General features: G+C 26.2%; 2 protein-coding genes across 2 annotated transcripts in view; both read right to left on the bottom strand.

Moving 5' to 3' along the window:
- Positions 1-18573, bottom strand: part of LOC113374006 (neural-cadherin-like) — a 454794-nt gene that overhangs the window by 4291 nt on the left and 431930 nt on the right. The window contains 4 exon segments of the mRNA XM_026614261.1: positions 8847-9014; positions 10859-11014; positions 11336-11437; positions 17073-17314. Coding sequence (XP_026470046.1) covers positions 8847-9014; positions 10859-11014; positions 11336-11437; positions 17073-17314 — 668 coding nt within the window.
- LOC113374007 (cyclin-dependent kinases regulatory subunit-like) lies at positions 1307-2124 on the bottom strand. Its single transcript, XM_026614262.1, has 2 exons — positions 2005-2124; positions 1307-1573 (listed from the first exon to the last, which is right to left on the bottom strand). Exons 1-2 carry the CDS (start codon positions 2061-2063, stop codon positions 1372-1374), a joined length of 261 nt encoding a protein of 86 aa, XP_026470047.1. The 5' UTR covers positions 2064-2124; the 3' UTR covers positions 1307-1371.

Raw genomic sequence — 18573 nt, 5'->3', positions numbered from 1 at the left:
CCCAAAAAAATTTTTTATTATAAGTTTATATTAAATTCTACAAAATTATATGTTTTTTTATTGCGCTACATTTTTTTTCAAAATAACGATTATTTTGTTTAAAACCAGTGGCATTTTGCCTTAAGATAATTTAATATTTTTATAAATTTTAAAGACTACATTTAGATATTTTAAGTAATTTTTAAAATATAAATAAAAATGTGAAGAAATGTACTCACATATATTATTTCATGGATATTTACTTATGCTTTTAATTTTATTTTAAATGCAAATTAATTTATTTTAGATAATATAATACTCTAAAAGAATTCTAAAAACTGCATCTTTTTATTTTTGGATATTTTATTTTAGTAATATTTGAAATAAGTATAGACAATAATATAAGAAATGTACAAAAATGTTTTGGTAAATTTAATATTAATAAAAATTTAATAATTAATAATTCAGAATTTAAATAAAATCTCAACTGTTTATTTCGAAAATAAAGTATATTAGTTTTGTAGTTAAATATATATATTTTAAATTATTCATATTTTTTTAAACATAATTTTTTATTTATTGTATATATTTTTTGTTATTTCTTGTATTTTTGCAATTTTATTCATTGATTTTTTTTTATTTATTGTATATGTTTTATTTTCTCAAATATATCATTTATTGTATTTTTTCCTTGAATATATCTTCAAATATATTATTCAATATATATAAAGAAACAGTATTTAACTCAGTTTGATATAAATTTATAAAAATTCAACATAATTTCTTTCTTTCTTTCTTTTATTATCGAACTTGAGAAATAGTGGTATTTACATTGGCCGAGAAAATAATCAATTTTAAATAATAATTAAAGTTTATTTATATTGTTTTATATTGAAAATATGAATGTGTATATTTATTTATGCAGTGTATATTTTTAATGCATTATTTATTTCTGTATTGTATATTTTATTATTCATTGTATAATTTTTATTCTTAATAATTTTCAAATTGTATATTTATTGTATTATTGTTCTTACTCATTGTTTAATTTCTCATTCATATGATGTTCATTTATTATTATTATTTTTATTATTGTTATTTATTTGTTGTTGTTATTTCTCATTCATTGTATTTACTGCACAGCTGTAATTTCGTTTTTTATTCATCCTAATCCTTGTTTTGAATTTTTCTTTTCATTGAGTTTTTTTTATCATTATAGAAAAACTAACATAATAAATCAAAATACTTTAATCACATCTTTAAATACAAAATCTACAAATCAAAATAAATATCTATTTATATATATTAACATTGCTTAGAACCTCCTTCCCACATACTAAAAAAAATTCTTAGTACAATCACTCGTCTCATCACATTATTCATAATAATTATTTAATATGCCAGCAAAACTTCACCGGCATTATTCTCATCGGGTTTGGGTCTTCTGAAAAGTAGGACATGGGGTTCAGGATTGTGCATCATATAGTGAACCCAACCTGGACTTTGTTGAACTCCCAGGTTTCTCCATTCGGTCTCGGACATTAAATGAGTCTTGGGCACGTGACGGACTAGATCTTTTGGTAGGATCACATGCCTGGGGTAAAAGACACATGATAAATACTACATATATATATATATATATATATATATATATATATATATACATATATTTACATGTGCAAACAAAAATGTATTGTCGATGACACGATTAATAGCTTTTTGCAAATAATAGCATACTTATTGATTATAACTATATATGCAATATAGTTTTATATCATTATACTTTATAAAGTAAAAATTATTTACCATTTGTAAGAACGATCCAAAACATTGATGTTTGAGGTTAGTTATATCAAAAGTACCACATATACTTTAACAATAACAAATATGCTCAAAAAGGCATACCCATACAACATGATTTACATTTAAACAATATTTAACTACTTGTATGCACTTTATCCAACAAAATCTGTATCAATTACTTATTTCAATTAAATTTTTGAGGTTAGTTTATATTTTATTTACCTGTATTCATATTGTTCGTCCATATATTTTTCCGAATATTGTATTTGATTTGCAGGCATAATACACAGCTTTGCAATATATAATTTTACTAATTTTATCACAAGTTTTATTTAATTTTTATTAATAAAAATTTTGCTGTCATTTGTTGTTTTGACATTTCAAACGACGTGAAGTAAGCGAACTACTAGATACTAATAGCGAAGATTCAAACCAATAGCGGCAAGGCGGCAAATTTGAAAAATTTGAATATAATAATATAAAATTGTTATAAGTAAAATTTCCATAAACTCGTATAGAATATTGAAAATATAAAGAACTACCTGTTAAAAATACAATTTAAAAGATATTATATTAAAAGCTACAAAAAATTCCATGAAATTTTAAAGAAACTACTGTAGAAAATAAAAAACTGTAGAAAATTCATATTTTGCCTGAAAATTCTAAAGGTTCATAATCAATTTATGTATATATATATATATAGATAATTAAATGTTATAATAAAAGTCATTGAATTATTTTTCATATCAATAATTACAGTTTATTTGTTTGTATTTTTTCATTCAAGTGAACTACATGTAAAATGCAATTTATAAAAATCAAAAAACATTCGTGGGTTTACAAACTAAATTATAAAATAGTCTGGTACAGTATATAATTCTCATTTATATATATATATATATATATATATATATATATATAAATGAGTAGAGAGTATTTATTAGTTTACATCTTTGGTGTTTATATATTTTACATAAATCTTGGTTATTTTAATAATAAACATAAAACTAATTGTACAATTATTTTTGTACGGTAATTGACTTTACAATTGGAATTTATTTATTGTTTATATTTTTATTTGGGCTTGTTGGACGATACAAAATATTTTGATAAAATTTTTATATAAATTCCTTAATTTAAATTAGGACTGCCACCGGTTTTTATTATATATCTTAATAACCGTTAGAGATTTAATAAATATTTATTCAACAATTTTGTAGCAAACAAAATTTGCAACAAAACATTATATATGAGTTTTTTCTAAATTTCTAACAATTTTATGAAAAAATACGACTTGAAATATTCTTGAAATTATTTATTAATTACACTTGTCCCAAAATGTTCTTGAAATTATTTATAACGCATTTCAGGGCTATATTACTGGTTTTATTTATTTATCTTTACAACCGTTATAGATAAGATAATATATATTAAACATTTTTGTAGATCAAAAAATTTGCAACAAAAAATTATATATGAATTTTTTTTCAGATTTCTAACAAACTTACGAGAAATTACGACTTGAAAAATTACATTTGAACTAAAATTTTCTAGTAATTATTTATAACAAATTTCAGTATCGGTTTTATTTATTTATCTTTATAAAAGTTGTAGATATGATAAATATTAATTCAACAATATTGTAGCTGAAGAAATTTGCAATAATAAATTAAATATGAATTTTTTTCAAATTTTTAACAATTTTACGAGAAAACACGACTTGAATATTGCAAACGTTTGTATTATGAAACGTTGTTTTCAAAAGCTTGTAGAATTTTCCTAAAACTTTTTAAAAAATTTAAATTTCACAAAATTGTTATAAATTTTACGTAGACTTAGTAAAAAGTTAGTCTTTGCTAGTTAAAACAAAAGTTATAAAAATAATACTACAAAAGTGTCCTCAAATACGATTTGCATTGTCAGTTTTGCATGTAAATTTCATCCAAATTTTACATTTCACTGATAAAAAATGTTATTATTTATTATGTCAATACACATAAATATCTGAAATTATTAAATTCTTTCTAAAATACCGAAAAATTTAATTATTTTCCAACAAAACATCTTGTATCGTCCAACAACCACACATTTCTACACAGACGTGAATGAAAATCACTCCAAAAATTATTGCAAATGCAAAATTTATGCAAAAATTTCACAAAAGTTTCACGAAATCAACAAATCACAATTTCCTCTATTTTTTATGAAATTTTTACTAATTTTTTCATAAAAGTGAAATTTTCTCTTCAACACACAAACTGGTACACGATGATAGTGGCGTGAATAAAATCGAAAATTAAACGTTTTAAGGATTTATATCGAAAAAAATTAAATTGGATGTAGGTATACACGGTGCAGACACTTAGCGACTACAAATTATCGATTATTCGATTGATTTTCGATATAAACGAAAAAAATAGCGATTGTAATAAGAAAACGACTGTAATGTATTAGAACTTCGTGCATATTGTCTAAGCTGTTTTATTTAAAATTTGTCCCAAAAATTGTTTATTTTGTATTTTTATTTGTTAATATACACATTCAGCTATATTATGTGCAAGTTTCAAATTTTTTGAAAATTTATTCAAGAAGATACAAATTTTTGAACAAGTATACAATGTGATACTGAATGCATACAGAATTATATATCCAATATTGTGATTTAAAAAAAAAATACAAATAATCAAAAAATATTTTTTTGCATATTTTTGCCCAAAAATATATACTATCAGCTATATTTTGTCAAAATTCCCAATAATTCAAATTTAAATTAAACAAGTTACAGACTTTTTCGCTATTTTTTCCACCCTACCAAAACCAATCGAACAAATATATTATTTTCATATATTTTGTCATTTATTATTATTTATTTATATTTATATTTATATATATCCTTACTTATAATAATATCATATTAGACGTACGAACGTTAATTCTAACTTAATTATAATTATATAATTTTAATTTTATCATTTTCATTAAATACATCATTATGTTTAATATTAAGTTCCTTAAACATTTAATATATGCAATTTTTTATATATATATAACTTTGCATTTGTTAAAAGCTGATGGAAATAGACTAATAACAATTTTAAAAATGTTTTTTTATTTTTGGTTTTTAAAGTATACTTTTAGAAATATTTGTGCCAAATTTTGACTATTTTGGAGTTAAAATAGAGTAGATATAAATATTTCAAAAAGTGTTTGCATATTTTTTGCACCAAATTTTTAGTATACAAATATAGACGGTTTGAGAAATTAAAAATATCAAACAAATATTAATAAAACGATGATTTTATATTTTTGGCATTTAAACTATACTTTTAAAAATATTTGTGCCAAATTTTGACTTTTTTAGAGTTAAAATAGGGTAGATATAAATATTTCAAAATGTGCTTGCACAGACTCATATAATTTATAATATGCAAAAAATAGACGATTTTAGAACTTGAAACAATTAAACAAATTTTGATAAAACAACGGTTTTATATTTTTGGTATTTAAAGTATACTTTTAGAAATATTTGTGCCAAATTTTGACTATTTTGAAGTTAAAATAGAGTAGATATGAATATTTGAAAAAGTGCTTGCATATTTTTTGCACCGACTCGTGTAATTTTTAATATACATATAATAGACAATTTTAAAAATTAAAACAAATTAAACAAATTTTGATAAAACAAAGGTCTTATATTATTTAAAACACACTTTTAAAAATATTTGTGCCAAGTTTTGACTATTTTGGAGTTAAAATGTATAAATATTTTCAAAAATACTTGCACCAAATTTTTAGTATACAAATAATAGACGATTTTGGGAACTAAAAAAATTAAACAAATATTTATAAAACAATGGTTTTATATTTTTGGTATTTAAAGCATATTTTTAAAAACATTTGTACTAAATTTTGACTTTTTTGGGGTTAAAATAGAGTAGATAAAAATATTTCAAAAAGTGCTTGCACATTTTTTGCAATATACAGTGATATTTGCAACTCGTATACAAATAAGAGACGATTTTAGAAACTAAAAAAATTAAACAAATATTGATGACACAACAGTTTCATATTTTTAGTATTTAAAGAATACTTTTAAAAATATTTGTCCCATATTTTGACAATTTTGGAGTTCAAATAGAGTAGATATAAATATTTCAAAAAGTGCTTGCACATTTTTTGCACCGACCTATAATTTTAAGTATACAAAACACTAGACGATTTTGAAAATTAACAAAAATGAATATATAATAAGAAAATATTAGTTTAAAATTTTCAGCATATTAAACACACCTTTAAAAATATTTGTGCAAAATTTTAACATTTTTGGAACCATATTGGAGTCGTTTTTTTTATTTTTCCATCAGCTAAAAACATTTCCTTCCTACACAAAAAAACAGACAGACGGACAGTCGGACATACAACGCGTTTTTAGTATTAAATAAGTGTATTAAATTGGCACCTCATACTCTTCAATATATTTATTTATATATTTAATTTACGTAAAAAAACATTCACACACACAACATACTGCTTTATAGAATAATAATACTAGTTAAAGTGCTTTTAGAATGGACTTTTTTGAATCTGGTTTATATGATAATAAATTGAGATAAATGATATTTGTTTATGCCGAATTATAGACAATTTTGTGTAGATTTTGGTGTCCGAATACCAAATTGGTGTAAAAAGTTATTTGGTAAAATGTAAGAAAAGTCATGGCATAGAAGAAAATCTAAGTCCAAGCTACTAGAAGTTTTTCCCATACATTAGTATGTCATGTAAATATTCCTGTGTCCATTTAAATTAAAAATCCTTTGGTATATGGCACTAACATTAAACAATATACACATTTTCATCCCCAAAAAAAATTTGACAGTCTTTACACTTGATTTCGACCAAAACAAATTCGAATTGCGTGCGAAAATCATTCAGTGCTTTTCAAAATAAATTTAGAGTATTATGTACATAAAAAATTCTTACAAACTATTTTTTTCAGAGTATAAGTGTCGTGATTTATGTTCAAAACCCCGTATAAATATTTTTCCTATATTATTATTATTATTTACAATTAATGATAATTTTTATTACAGTGTTTTGCTATTTATTTTTTTTTATCTAGCTTAAAACACTTTAAAAATTTCCCTAAGTTGATTTAGGTCGTTTTGTGTAGTTTTTAGGACCATTTTAGTAATTGAAGGGATTTGTTTAGTTTTTCAGTTAATTACTACTAAGTTACTGGCTCATTAACTTATAGGATTAAATAGTTTACAAAATTACAAATTTAATACAATTTTTGGGAAAATTTGGGACCAATAGTAAAAATCAATACTCAAAATTTATTTTAGCTACAATATTATTTTTTACTATGTTAAACTATAATTCTGAGCTTTTTACTGGCAGTTTATGTTTTTATATTTTTGTTTCTAATATTGCAGCCATAATTTTAGTCCCAAATATTCATCCAAATCGAACAAAGTGTAATAATATATCACACTCCATCCGAATTTATTAAAAATTAATAATGACTTAGTAATTGTTTTTAAAAAAAACTTGTCCTACTTATATATTAAGGCCCAAAAAGCCTTTAGTTTAGGATAAATAATGCCTATTTGTTTTTTATTGATATATTTTTTTCATACTCAAAATTAAATATGACCCATATTAGCCTAAGTAAATTTAATATCAAGTGGAGACATTATTGTAAAATTTTGTATAAATTTTCTTTGAACGTGATTTTGAAGTATACTGAGTTGCTGTAGGGCTTTATGATGTTAGAGAATTTTATAGATAATTTTATTTAGTATAAATTTATCTGATAAACTATTTATATCGGACAAATCCTTTGGAAAATACAATAGTTATAATAAATAAATGCGATTCAGCAGTCCATATTTGTAATATTTTGCGTTTAAAAATGATTTTGAAGTATACCGAGTTGCTGTAAGTCTTTAGGATTTTAGAAAATTTTATAGAGAATTTTTTTTAGTACAAATTTGTCTGATATACTATTTACGTCGGATAAACTGTTTGAATGATACAAGAGATCTACTGATTAAATGCTCATCAAGTTACGACCAAGTGCACTTTTAATACCTTTGATTTGATTTTGTATTTTTAAACGCGATTTTAAAGTATACCGAGTTGCTGTAGGGCATTATGATGTTAGAAAATTCTATACACAACTTAATTTTGTACAATTTTGCCAAATGCGTTATTTATTTTATATGAATAGTTTGAAAGTTAAAATATGGGTCAATTTCTGTATGAAAAAAATACTTAAATCCTAATGGTACCATTTTTCGAGTATTTTTGGTGATTGCTTTGAACAAATTTGCGTCAAATAAATAATTTCGAACTCGTCAGGATGCCAAACAAATTATTTATCCCAGTACAAGTTCGAAACCGAATTATTTGATATGTAAACATATATGTACTTACAGTTTAAGTACCAGATTTTTAAATTCGTCTTCATCCAATTTTTTTTCTTTAGTCATTTTTTTTTCTTTACAGTTCGTCATCGTGTTCGTGTTCATTTCCAGTGGGGCCGTACATGTCGGCTAATTTATCAATCGGGGGGCCCCAGGCCCCTAGATAATCGTATTCTTGTTGCTCATCATCCGTACCTGGAAAAGGATAGAAAATAAAATATAAAATTCTGGATGAGTAATTTTTTTAACAACTGTCTTTCCACAAGTTTTTTTTAACTCATGCCGGTCAAAATTAATTAAAATTACTAATAAAATATAATTTTTATTATAAATTAATATTTATAAAATTGTTAAACGACCAAATTTAGCCAAAATATAACTCTTATATAAAAATTAAAACATAATAGGTTGTCAAATATCTCCCTTCCGCCTTCTTGTATTATAAACCAAGAGCAAAAAAGCGGAAGGGAGATATTTGACAACCTAATAAAAATCTGTCGCACGTATGTATGACATCGAACTGCTCTTAAACGACTTGTCCAATTTGGATAAAACTTTTTGTATATATTCAAGTGCATTTATAGAAGGTTTTGAACCAAAAAAATTTATATATATATATATATATTTATTTATTACCTGATGCTAGCGAACTAAGACTGCCCGCGGTGGAGCCGCCGCCTTCATAGGCGTAGTTCCTCAAGTCGTCGAAAGGGGGTGCATTCGGGTCAGCATCCGAACGCTTTTTATGCTCCCCAATAAACGCCGCCACTGACTGAGGTTCCCCTGGATTTAACGGCACTGGATCTAGATGAAAAAATACATAAAAATAAATAAATAAATAAATAAATAAATAAATAAATAAATAAATATATATATATATATATATATATATATATATATATATGATGATAGTTTTGTCGACGTTGATACATATTTGTAATATTTTTGCAGCCCAACCGTCGAATTAAAAAAAAAAGATTAAATAACAAAATTATTTATTCCATTCAACGTTTCGACACTTGATGTGTGTCATCATTCAGTCATCTAAAAAACACTTACTTACTCTTTTCCGTGAATTCCGTGACTACACTGGCGTTGTAACCTTGATCAGTATCCATAATGCACTGCTATTAATAACATTAAATATAGGAGGGCAAAATGTGCACCTTCAATTTCTCGTTTGTTAATATAATAGTAATTTATTATTTTACACAAATTTAGTGTTCAATCAATTTTACATCACAATTAATTTTTGCTGTTGTTTTTCCTGGTTTGGTATGTATAATTTTCTCCTTTTTATATATTTATATTTATTATCAACTATGTATTTATGTTATATGTTGTTTAGATTACTGAATGAATTTTGTTATTTAATCTTTTTTTAATTCATAAAATAGATTGGGCTGCAAAAATATTACAATATAAATAAATAAATATATATATATATATATATATATATATATGTATATATATATATATATATATATATATATATATATAATTGTTCTATGTATACAAAACAATGGAACTGATGATAACGGTTTTTGTGAGAAAATATATTAGTAATAAAATAAATGACTAGTTTTAACAATCATGGATGAAAATAAATTATCAATCGCATTAAAGTAAATAAAATTGTATAAACTTACTGTGAGTTTAAATTACTTGAACCAAATATTGGCACCAAATTGTTTTTCAGGCTTTTTTGATCGACCATGTATTGTTTTTAGTAAATTGTAGAGCATTAATAATAAATGTCTACTACTTTTACAATTAAATTCTAAAAAATTTAAAGCAGAAATTTGAGAAAGAAACGAGAAAATACCATTGTTACTCTTTCGGTTATATATATTTTGAACAAATTTAACTAACTGAAATCAATGCTAATAATAATAAAAAATACTACTAATTCAACTACAAAAATAACTATTTATTACTACAAAATATACAAGATCAAACCTTTCACCAACATGCCAAAATAACTACAAGAATGTCCAATCTGCAGAGACTCCAGAGTTCAACCCAAAAAATAATATAAATCGTATTGATATTTATGAAAAAATATTTTTTACTTAATTGTCATTAAAACTTTGTCTCCTTTGTAAAGGAATTGAACTCAGGACAACTCCGACTAAGTACTGAAGAAGAAGGAAAAAATAAAAGTTAATAATACAAGCACAAAAAAATAATAATACAAACAGAAAAATTACTCAAACATTTTAAAATAGGTGATAGAAAATTTATTACTGTTAAAAATATAAATTTCTAGGAAATATGCAATTTAATGTATCCAATTCAAAGCAAAAAGTGTCCAGAATAATTTACAATGGTGCAAATTTAAAGCATTTTGTGTGTGTTTTTTTAAATTCTATACTAAAAGCAAAATCAATAAAAAAATAATACAAGACATTAGTTAATTCCATGACTGTTACAAAAAATATTTATACACTTATTTTGGCTTTAAATAATTTTTTGCAAAATATAAGAAATAAATTTTCTATCTTGATAACTAATAAGTATATGCACTACTAAAAATATTTATAAAAATTTTAAATAAATGAAGAAATAGGTAGATAAATATAATTTCATGCATAAATAAATAATCCAAAAAATAAATAATTCCATGCTACTATTTTTTTCCTACTTACTTCTGAATGCAGGTTGCGTCATAATGCAGGGCTGCATTTTTCCTGCAGGGGGCACCAAACCAGGGGCTCCCAGGGCCGGATGAGGCCCTCCAACAGGAATTTGTAAAGGCGTTATATCGAAGGCTGTCATGTCGTCTTCGCCGCCACCTTCGTCATCTAAAAAATGAATTTTTTATTAAACAAAATTAATTGTACATGTTTATGTTGTATGGGAAATATTTAGGTAATTGTGTAATCTATCTTTTATTCTAATATAGTAAATGATTTTGGATTATGGTTTTGGAAATATCGGGCTTAAAGTAGAAATTATTTTTTGGTATACAAATTTTGGAGACGTCGAACTTCAAAATAAAGTTGTGTTAAATAAAATTATATATACACATTTATGTTGTATGAAAAATATTTAGATTATTCCATAATCTAAATTTTATTCTAACATTTTGAACTAATATTTTGAGTATTTTAATAAATAATTACCGTAATTAATAATATTCTCCCTGACATCATCATCAGGTCCTCCTGGATATTTAACATGGCTCTCTCTCCTTCGATTGTAAACCACGAAAACGAGCACCAAAACTGTAAATTATTGACAAAATATATAAATAATTTAAAAATGACTATATATATATATATATATATATATATTAACATGTTTAATTAAATAACTATTTAAACAAATGCAACACTACGACACAAACTGAACAAACGATTTTTGACTAGTGCGAGAGCTGAACACAAATTGTGAAGACAAAAATGATTTTTAAAGCCAAGCAAGTGATTGTTGTTATATATTGATTAATTATAAACAATTTTGCCATATACACTATTTATATTAGTCGTTTGGTTTAGAAGTTATATGTGATGCAACGACAAAGTGTACCTTTGGTAAACAAATTATTACTTCAATTGTACTGCAATTGTATGTAATATTTAAAAACAATTTAAGAGTATACCGAGTTGCTGTAGGGTATTGCTAAAAAATAAATAACCGCATCGACTAATTCATTGCCATACGCTCTATAAATTATTTCTTATGTTTTAGTGCAATTTTAAAGTATACCGAGTTGCTGTAGAGCATTGTAGTGTTAGAAAACTTTGTTCATTATTAAATTTTAAACAAATTTGCCGTATGTTGCATTTAAATCAGACAAACGGTTTAAAAGTTGCTAAAAAAATAAATAATCGCGACAACCACTTCATTGTTATATGTTCTATAAATTAGTTCTTATGTTTTAGTGCAATTTTAAAGTATACCGAGTTGCTGTAGAGCATTGTAGTGTTAGAAAACTTTGTTCATTATTAAATTTTAAACAAATTTGTCAAATATTGCATTTAAACTAGACAAACAGCTCAAAAGTTGCTAAAATAATAAATAACCGCAATGACCTCTTCACCATCATATGCTCTATGCATTGATTTTTATATTTAGGTGTAATTTTAAAGTATACCGGGTTGCTGTAGAGCATTATAGTGTTAGAAAACTTTGTACAATATTCAATTTTAAACAAATTTGTTGAAAATTGCATTAAAATCAGATGTACGGTTTAAAAGTTGCTAAAAAAATAAATAACCGCAACGACTAATTCATTGCCATACGCTCTATAAATTAATTCTTATGTTTTAGTGCAATTTTAAAGTATACCGAGTTGCAGTAGGGTTTTATAGTGTTAGAAAACTTTGTACATTAGTCAATTTTGAACAAACTTATCGAATATTGTATTGAAATCAGATGAACGGTTCAAAAGTTGCATAAAAATTAATAAATAGCCGCAAAAACCACTTCATCGTCATATGCTCTATAAATTATTTCTTATGTTTAAGTACGATTTTGAAGTATACCGAGTTGCTGTAGGGCATTATAGTGTTAGAAAACTTTGTTCATTATTAAATTTTAAACAAATTTGCCATATGTTGCATTTAAATCAGACGCACGGTTCAAAAGTTGCTAAAACAAATAATAAATAACTTCGACGACTACTTTATCGTCATATGCTCTATAAATTAGGTATATGTTTTAGTGCAATTTTAAAGTATACCGAGTTGCTGTAGGGCATTGTAGTGTTAGAAAACTTTGTTCATTATTAAATTTTAAACAAATTTGTCGAATATTGCATTTAAATCAGACAAACGGTTCAAAAGTTGCTAAAAAAATAGTAAATGACTGCAACGACTAGTTCAGCGTCATATGTTCTATAAATTAGTTCTTATGTTTTAGTGTGATTTTAAAGTATAGCGAGTTGCTGTAGGGCATTGCAGTGTTAGAAAACTTTGTACGTTATTTAATTTTAAACAAATTTGTCGAATATTTCATTTAAATCAGACAAACGGTTTAAAAGTTGCTTAAATGCAACGGCTAGTTCATCGCCATGTACTCTATAAATTAGGTTCATGTTTCAGTGTGATTTTAAAGTATACCGAGTTGCTGTAGAGCGTTATAGTGTTAAAAAACTTTGTACACAATTGAATTTTGAACAAATTTGCCAAATATTGCATTTAAATCAGAAGCACGGTTTAAAAGTTGCTAAACCTAGACAAATAAATACACCACCAAGCAAGCAAAAACTTACCTCATCTACCACTAATCTATTGGCAGATCTATCTATTTTTATCCCTTATTTTTATCTACTTACTGATCAGTGTAGTAAAACAAGCCAAAACGGCTATAACAAAATCCCTGGACGGTGTCAGGACGCCACTGGCCAATAGTTCCAATTCGCACCTGGCTCCTGTATGAGTTGGAGGACAATCGCACCTGTACAATCCTTCTGGAGGTTCAAGATCTACACACAAACCTCCATTTGCACAAGGAGACCATGTGCCACCGCCAGAAAGACATTCGTTTTCGTTGATGCAAGTTCCGGAAGACTTTATTGTACCGATTGGACAACTGAGGTAAAGGGATAAAGGACACATGTAAAAGCTGATTTTTGGGTTTTCCAAAATAGGGCGACTGTTTTTGTTGAAGTCTTCCAGAGGTTTTTTGACTGCTTGTAATAGATTGACTAAGATACTTTAGGTTGTACATTCCACGTGCAGATTATTTGGATAATAAACTAATTTTACTAATTACTCAGAACAGAATTGAACCAACAAATTCTGCTTCCACCATGCATAGATTTTGTACTAGAAGAGATTATTTGGCATAATTAACTTCCCGTAGGGTAATGAGCCGAAATTTTTGCATTTCTCGACGTTCTGAAGGTTTCTGAACATTTTGGCATACCTCAGAAACAAAATAGATGTGTGTGTGTGTGTGTATGTATGGATACAATTTTTCGTCCCCCTTTACGGGCGCAAGGATCAACCCTTTTGTATGGTTTATTCGATCCCTATTGATAGAGAGATGTGCTGATTAGTTTTTGACAAAGGCAGGTCCAGCCTTTACGGAGATACGGAGCAAAGAGTGCAGAAAATACAAATCGATATTTGATAGAACGGAGCATCCGATTTGAATGATCTAATAAACATTCAATTTGTAATGATTGGGAGATGAGGTGATTAGTTTTTGGCAAAGACAGGTCGCGCCATTTTGAAGATACGGAGCTAAATGTGCAAAAAATTGCAGTTTTTGAGTGAACTAAGCGTAAGAAAAAACTTTCTGCTTGTATTGCCAAAACAATTGCTTTCGAGGATAAAAAATTATTACATCTTTTTTTATTTTCTATAAAATTTTTTCGTAATTTTGGATTAAAAATTCAAAAAATCACCCAGGCTAAGCACAGTCTAAGCGCCACTCCGGTACAAATGTTTACCCAAGCGCGTTTAGACTGCTTATGCGCGGAGTACTTTTCCAATTTTGTGAAAACTATTGAAAAATGTAAAAATGCCGCCAAGCTGAGCACAGTATAAGTGAAAATGTCGCACAGAATTATTTGCAAATGCGTTATAGACTGTGACTATACGGGAGCACTTTTTCAATTTTGTGTAAAATAGGGCCACTATTTTTTTTTTGAAATTGAATTCGAAATGAAATGATGATTGTTAATGTAATATTTGATTATGATTTACATTTGATTTGCTCAGATATAACAAGATAGCAAAAACAATGAAAGTTACAGTATTTGTAATAATATATTTGAAAACGTTTAAAATTTCTCGAATATTTAATTACGGTACGGGAAGTTTTAGCAATTTGCCTTAAGGCACGGTGCTGTACACCACTAGTTTAATTTTTGGTTGCTTCAATAAGGAACAAGGTTCTACATTCCAGTTAGTATCTAAACTTTCATGCTAAATCTAATAACTACTCATGCAACATTATATCTACATTAGGGTGGTCCTTAAAATGGTCATTTTTAGAATAATAAATAGATAAAAAAAACAACTCTCTGAAAGTTTTAGCTCTTAATATTAACGTTTAGATAGAGCGCAATTCAATCAAACTTCGTATCGAAAGAGCATGGAAAAAATATTGAAAATTTAAAAAAAATGTTTTAGGTATAACTTAGCGACTAATGAATGAGTTTTATTCATTCATTTGTTCACTAAATTATATCTAAAAACATTTTTTAAATGTTTGAAAATTTTTCCATGCTATTTCCATACGAAGTTTGATTGAATTGCGCTCTATCTAAACGTTAATATTAAGAGCTGAAACTTTCAGAGAATTGTTTTTTATCAATTTGGAACCATTTGAGCCCCTGGGAGCAAGGAAATTCGAAAATGACCATTTTAAGGACCACCTAATATATATATATACATATATATATATATTATATATATATAATATATATATATATAACACAAAGTGATATCCAATCGTCCAGGGTATCTATTTATGGACAAAGACATGTGTTTTTTGGTGCAGATGCATCTAAATTATCGCTATTTGGCAGCCCTAAAGGCTCTATGATGCTTTTATGGATGCAATACTACCATTTGGTAAAAATCATTGGTTCTGGATTGGACACTTTGGTACTTTTTTAGTAAGAGCTGGTGATATTTATTAGGAATTTTTGAAAAAAAGTTCACCAGAACGAGGTGAAAGAGTTGTAAAACCAGGACTCCAAACTCCAAAAAAAACCCCTTGCATTTCTTAAATTTTGATAGGCCAAATCGGTTTTATCAAATGGCAACCCAGTAGGGAATGCAATACCGGTATACCGGTATACCGAATTACCGGTAAACCGCCCGATTTTTTGGCGGTAATTTTATCGGTATTTATCCCAAAAATACCGGTATTTTCGGTATTTTTACATAAGCGCTATTTGATATATAATACACTAAAGTTTAAATTTCTCGGAACAAATTTATCTTTGAATTCCATAATCGCATAAACAGCTATATCTTCAAGTGATTCTATAAGATAAACAAATGTCAAATATTATCTCAATTCGTCATTAAACTAAATATTTATTGCTTTACTAAGGGCTTCATATCGTGTTACAATAAATAGAATTGGACTGATAGATAATGATGTTTGTTTCATCTTATATAAAAATGTAAAGTGATATTTGCGCCAAAATATTTTATATCATACACGTTACCTTGCGTAATCTTTATTTTTTTCTAACTTTATACATAATAATTATGATAATTACTTAATATTTTTGCTTCTCATTACAATTATAAAATATTATTTTTTAAAAAACGTTTCGAAGTTTGAAAATACTATAGAAGCATCACATTGTTTTAAATAACAATATTCAACAATTACAGTAACTTATTATTTATCTCGACAAAGTATCCAATCTTAAATTAGTGTAGAAAATTATATTTTTAAAATATTGGAGATTATGCTAAAATAACACATCGGATACAGACAATACAGTTTATTAAAATAATGTAATATGATCTTTTATGAGTTTTTGGTCTTTATTACCCATAAGTTTGTTTTTGGTGAAAAATACTCAATATACTCGATAGTGATAATGAATTAATTAAATTGGATATAATTTTGTTAAATTATTAATTAAAAAAATAAACTTATTGTTTTATTTTATTGTTTTTATTGTTTAGTTGAATATAGTTGTAGTTGTATATACATTTTTTTATATTTGTACTAGTAACTTTCAATTTTGTTTGGGTTTGTTTAAGATAATAAAAATACCGGTAATTTACCCGGTTTTAAAATGAAAAATTACTAAAATACCGGTATTGAAATTTTCCATCGGTATTGCATTCCCTACAACCCAGTATCATTTCCCCAAATGGTAGTATTACATCCCTTATTTTCCCTTAATTTTATTTCCCTTATTTCCCTTCGACTCACTGAGTATCATCAGCAGACAAACTAGAATAGCCGCCAAAGCGCCCATACTGAGTTTTAGGGTTCTGCCCTCCTGCACCAACTCGCAGTTTTCGCCCCAGAACCCGTCAGGACAGATACACCGGTACCTCAATCTGGGTTCCTGATTTATGCAGGTTCCTCCATTCAGACAAGGCAGGTCCAGACATTCGTCTTTGTCTGCACAACCTTTGGCGTCTGGTGAAACCACTCGACCTTCACCACAACTGGAGGATAGAGGAGGATCGAGGTGAAGTGAAACTTCTTTAGACGCGGGTTATAGATTTTGTAAAATGAGAACTTTTAATGAGAATAAGAATTTTTAATGCTTGGGTTTTGCACTGGAGGTGCGTGATTTTTTTTAGTTCGTGTCAAATTTTTTGAAAAATATTGACTTTTGTGAAAAATTATATAGGACAAGGTTGTAGCGCATAAAATTTCCTTTAATATGATTTTAACACGTTAATTTTAGTTTGCTAATTGAATTTAATATATTAAATTTTGTTACGTAACATGTACTAACGATAAGAGGTACCTGCTGGACAGTCGTTTATATTTTGATCAATAACTCAGATAATAATTGTTTTTGTGAAAAATGATATAATACTAAATTGTTGCTTATGAAATTTTCTTTAATTCGATACTAATATGTTAAATTTGTTTTGCTAATTAGATACAATATATAAAATTTTGTAACGTAATTTATATTGACGTTGAGGGGTACACCCTGGATATTTCCTTATATTTTGACCAATATCTCAAAAAATATTTATTTTTGTAAAAAATAGTAGGAATCTAAGTTGTAGCGCGTAAAATGTTCTTTGATATTCTATCAATATAATTAATTTATTTTACTAATTGGATTTAATATATTGAATTTTCTAACGTAACTTATATTGACGTTGAGGGGTACATGCTGGACATTTTATTTTGATCAATATCTCAAATATAGATAAATATTGAGTTTTGTAAAAACTAGTATAAGACAAAATTATTGCTTGTAAAATTTACTTTAAACTGATATTAATACAATAACTTCAGTTAACTAATTAGATTTAATATATTAAATTTTTTAACGTAACTTCTATTTACCTAAAGGGGTACCCCCAGGACATTTTTTATATTTTGATCAATATTTCAAAATTGTAGCGCATAAAATTTCCTTTAATATCATATTAATACGTTAATTTTATTTTGCTAATTAGATTTAATATATTGAGTTTTGTTACGTAACTTCTATTTACGTTAAGGGGTACCCCCAGGACATTTTTTTTACATTTTGATCAATATCTCAAAAAATATTTGTTTTTTGCCAAGAAATACCAAGTTATAGCTCATAAAATTGTCTTTAATTCGGTACCAATATATTAATTTTATTTTATTAATTAAATTTAACATATTAAGTTTCTAACGTAACTTCTATTTACGTTAAGGGGTACCTCCTGGACATTTTTTTTACATTTTGATCAATATCTCAAAAACAGTT

This window comes from Ctenocephalides felis, unplaced genomic scaffold (assembly GCF_003426905.1).
Source record: "Ctenocephalides felis isolate EL2017-DRISC unplaced genomic scaffold, ASM342690v1 CF-g0.4_SCAFFOLD_01604, whole genome shotgun sequence".
Lineage (NCBI taxonomy): Eukaryota > Metazoa > Arthropoda > Insecta > Siphonaptera > Pulicidae > Ctenocephalides > Ctenocephalides felis.
The sequence above is the reverse complement of the archived record's forward strand: the minus strand, read 5'-3'. Positions and strand labels throughout refer to the sequence as shown.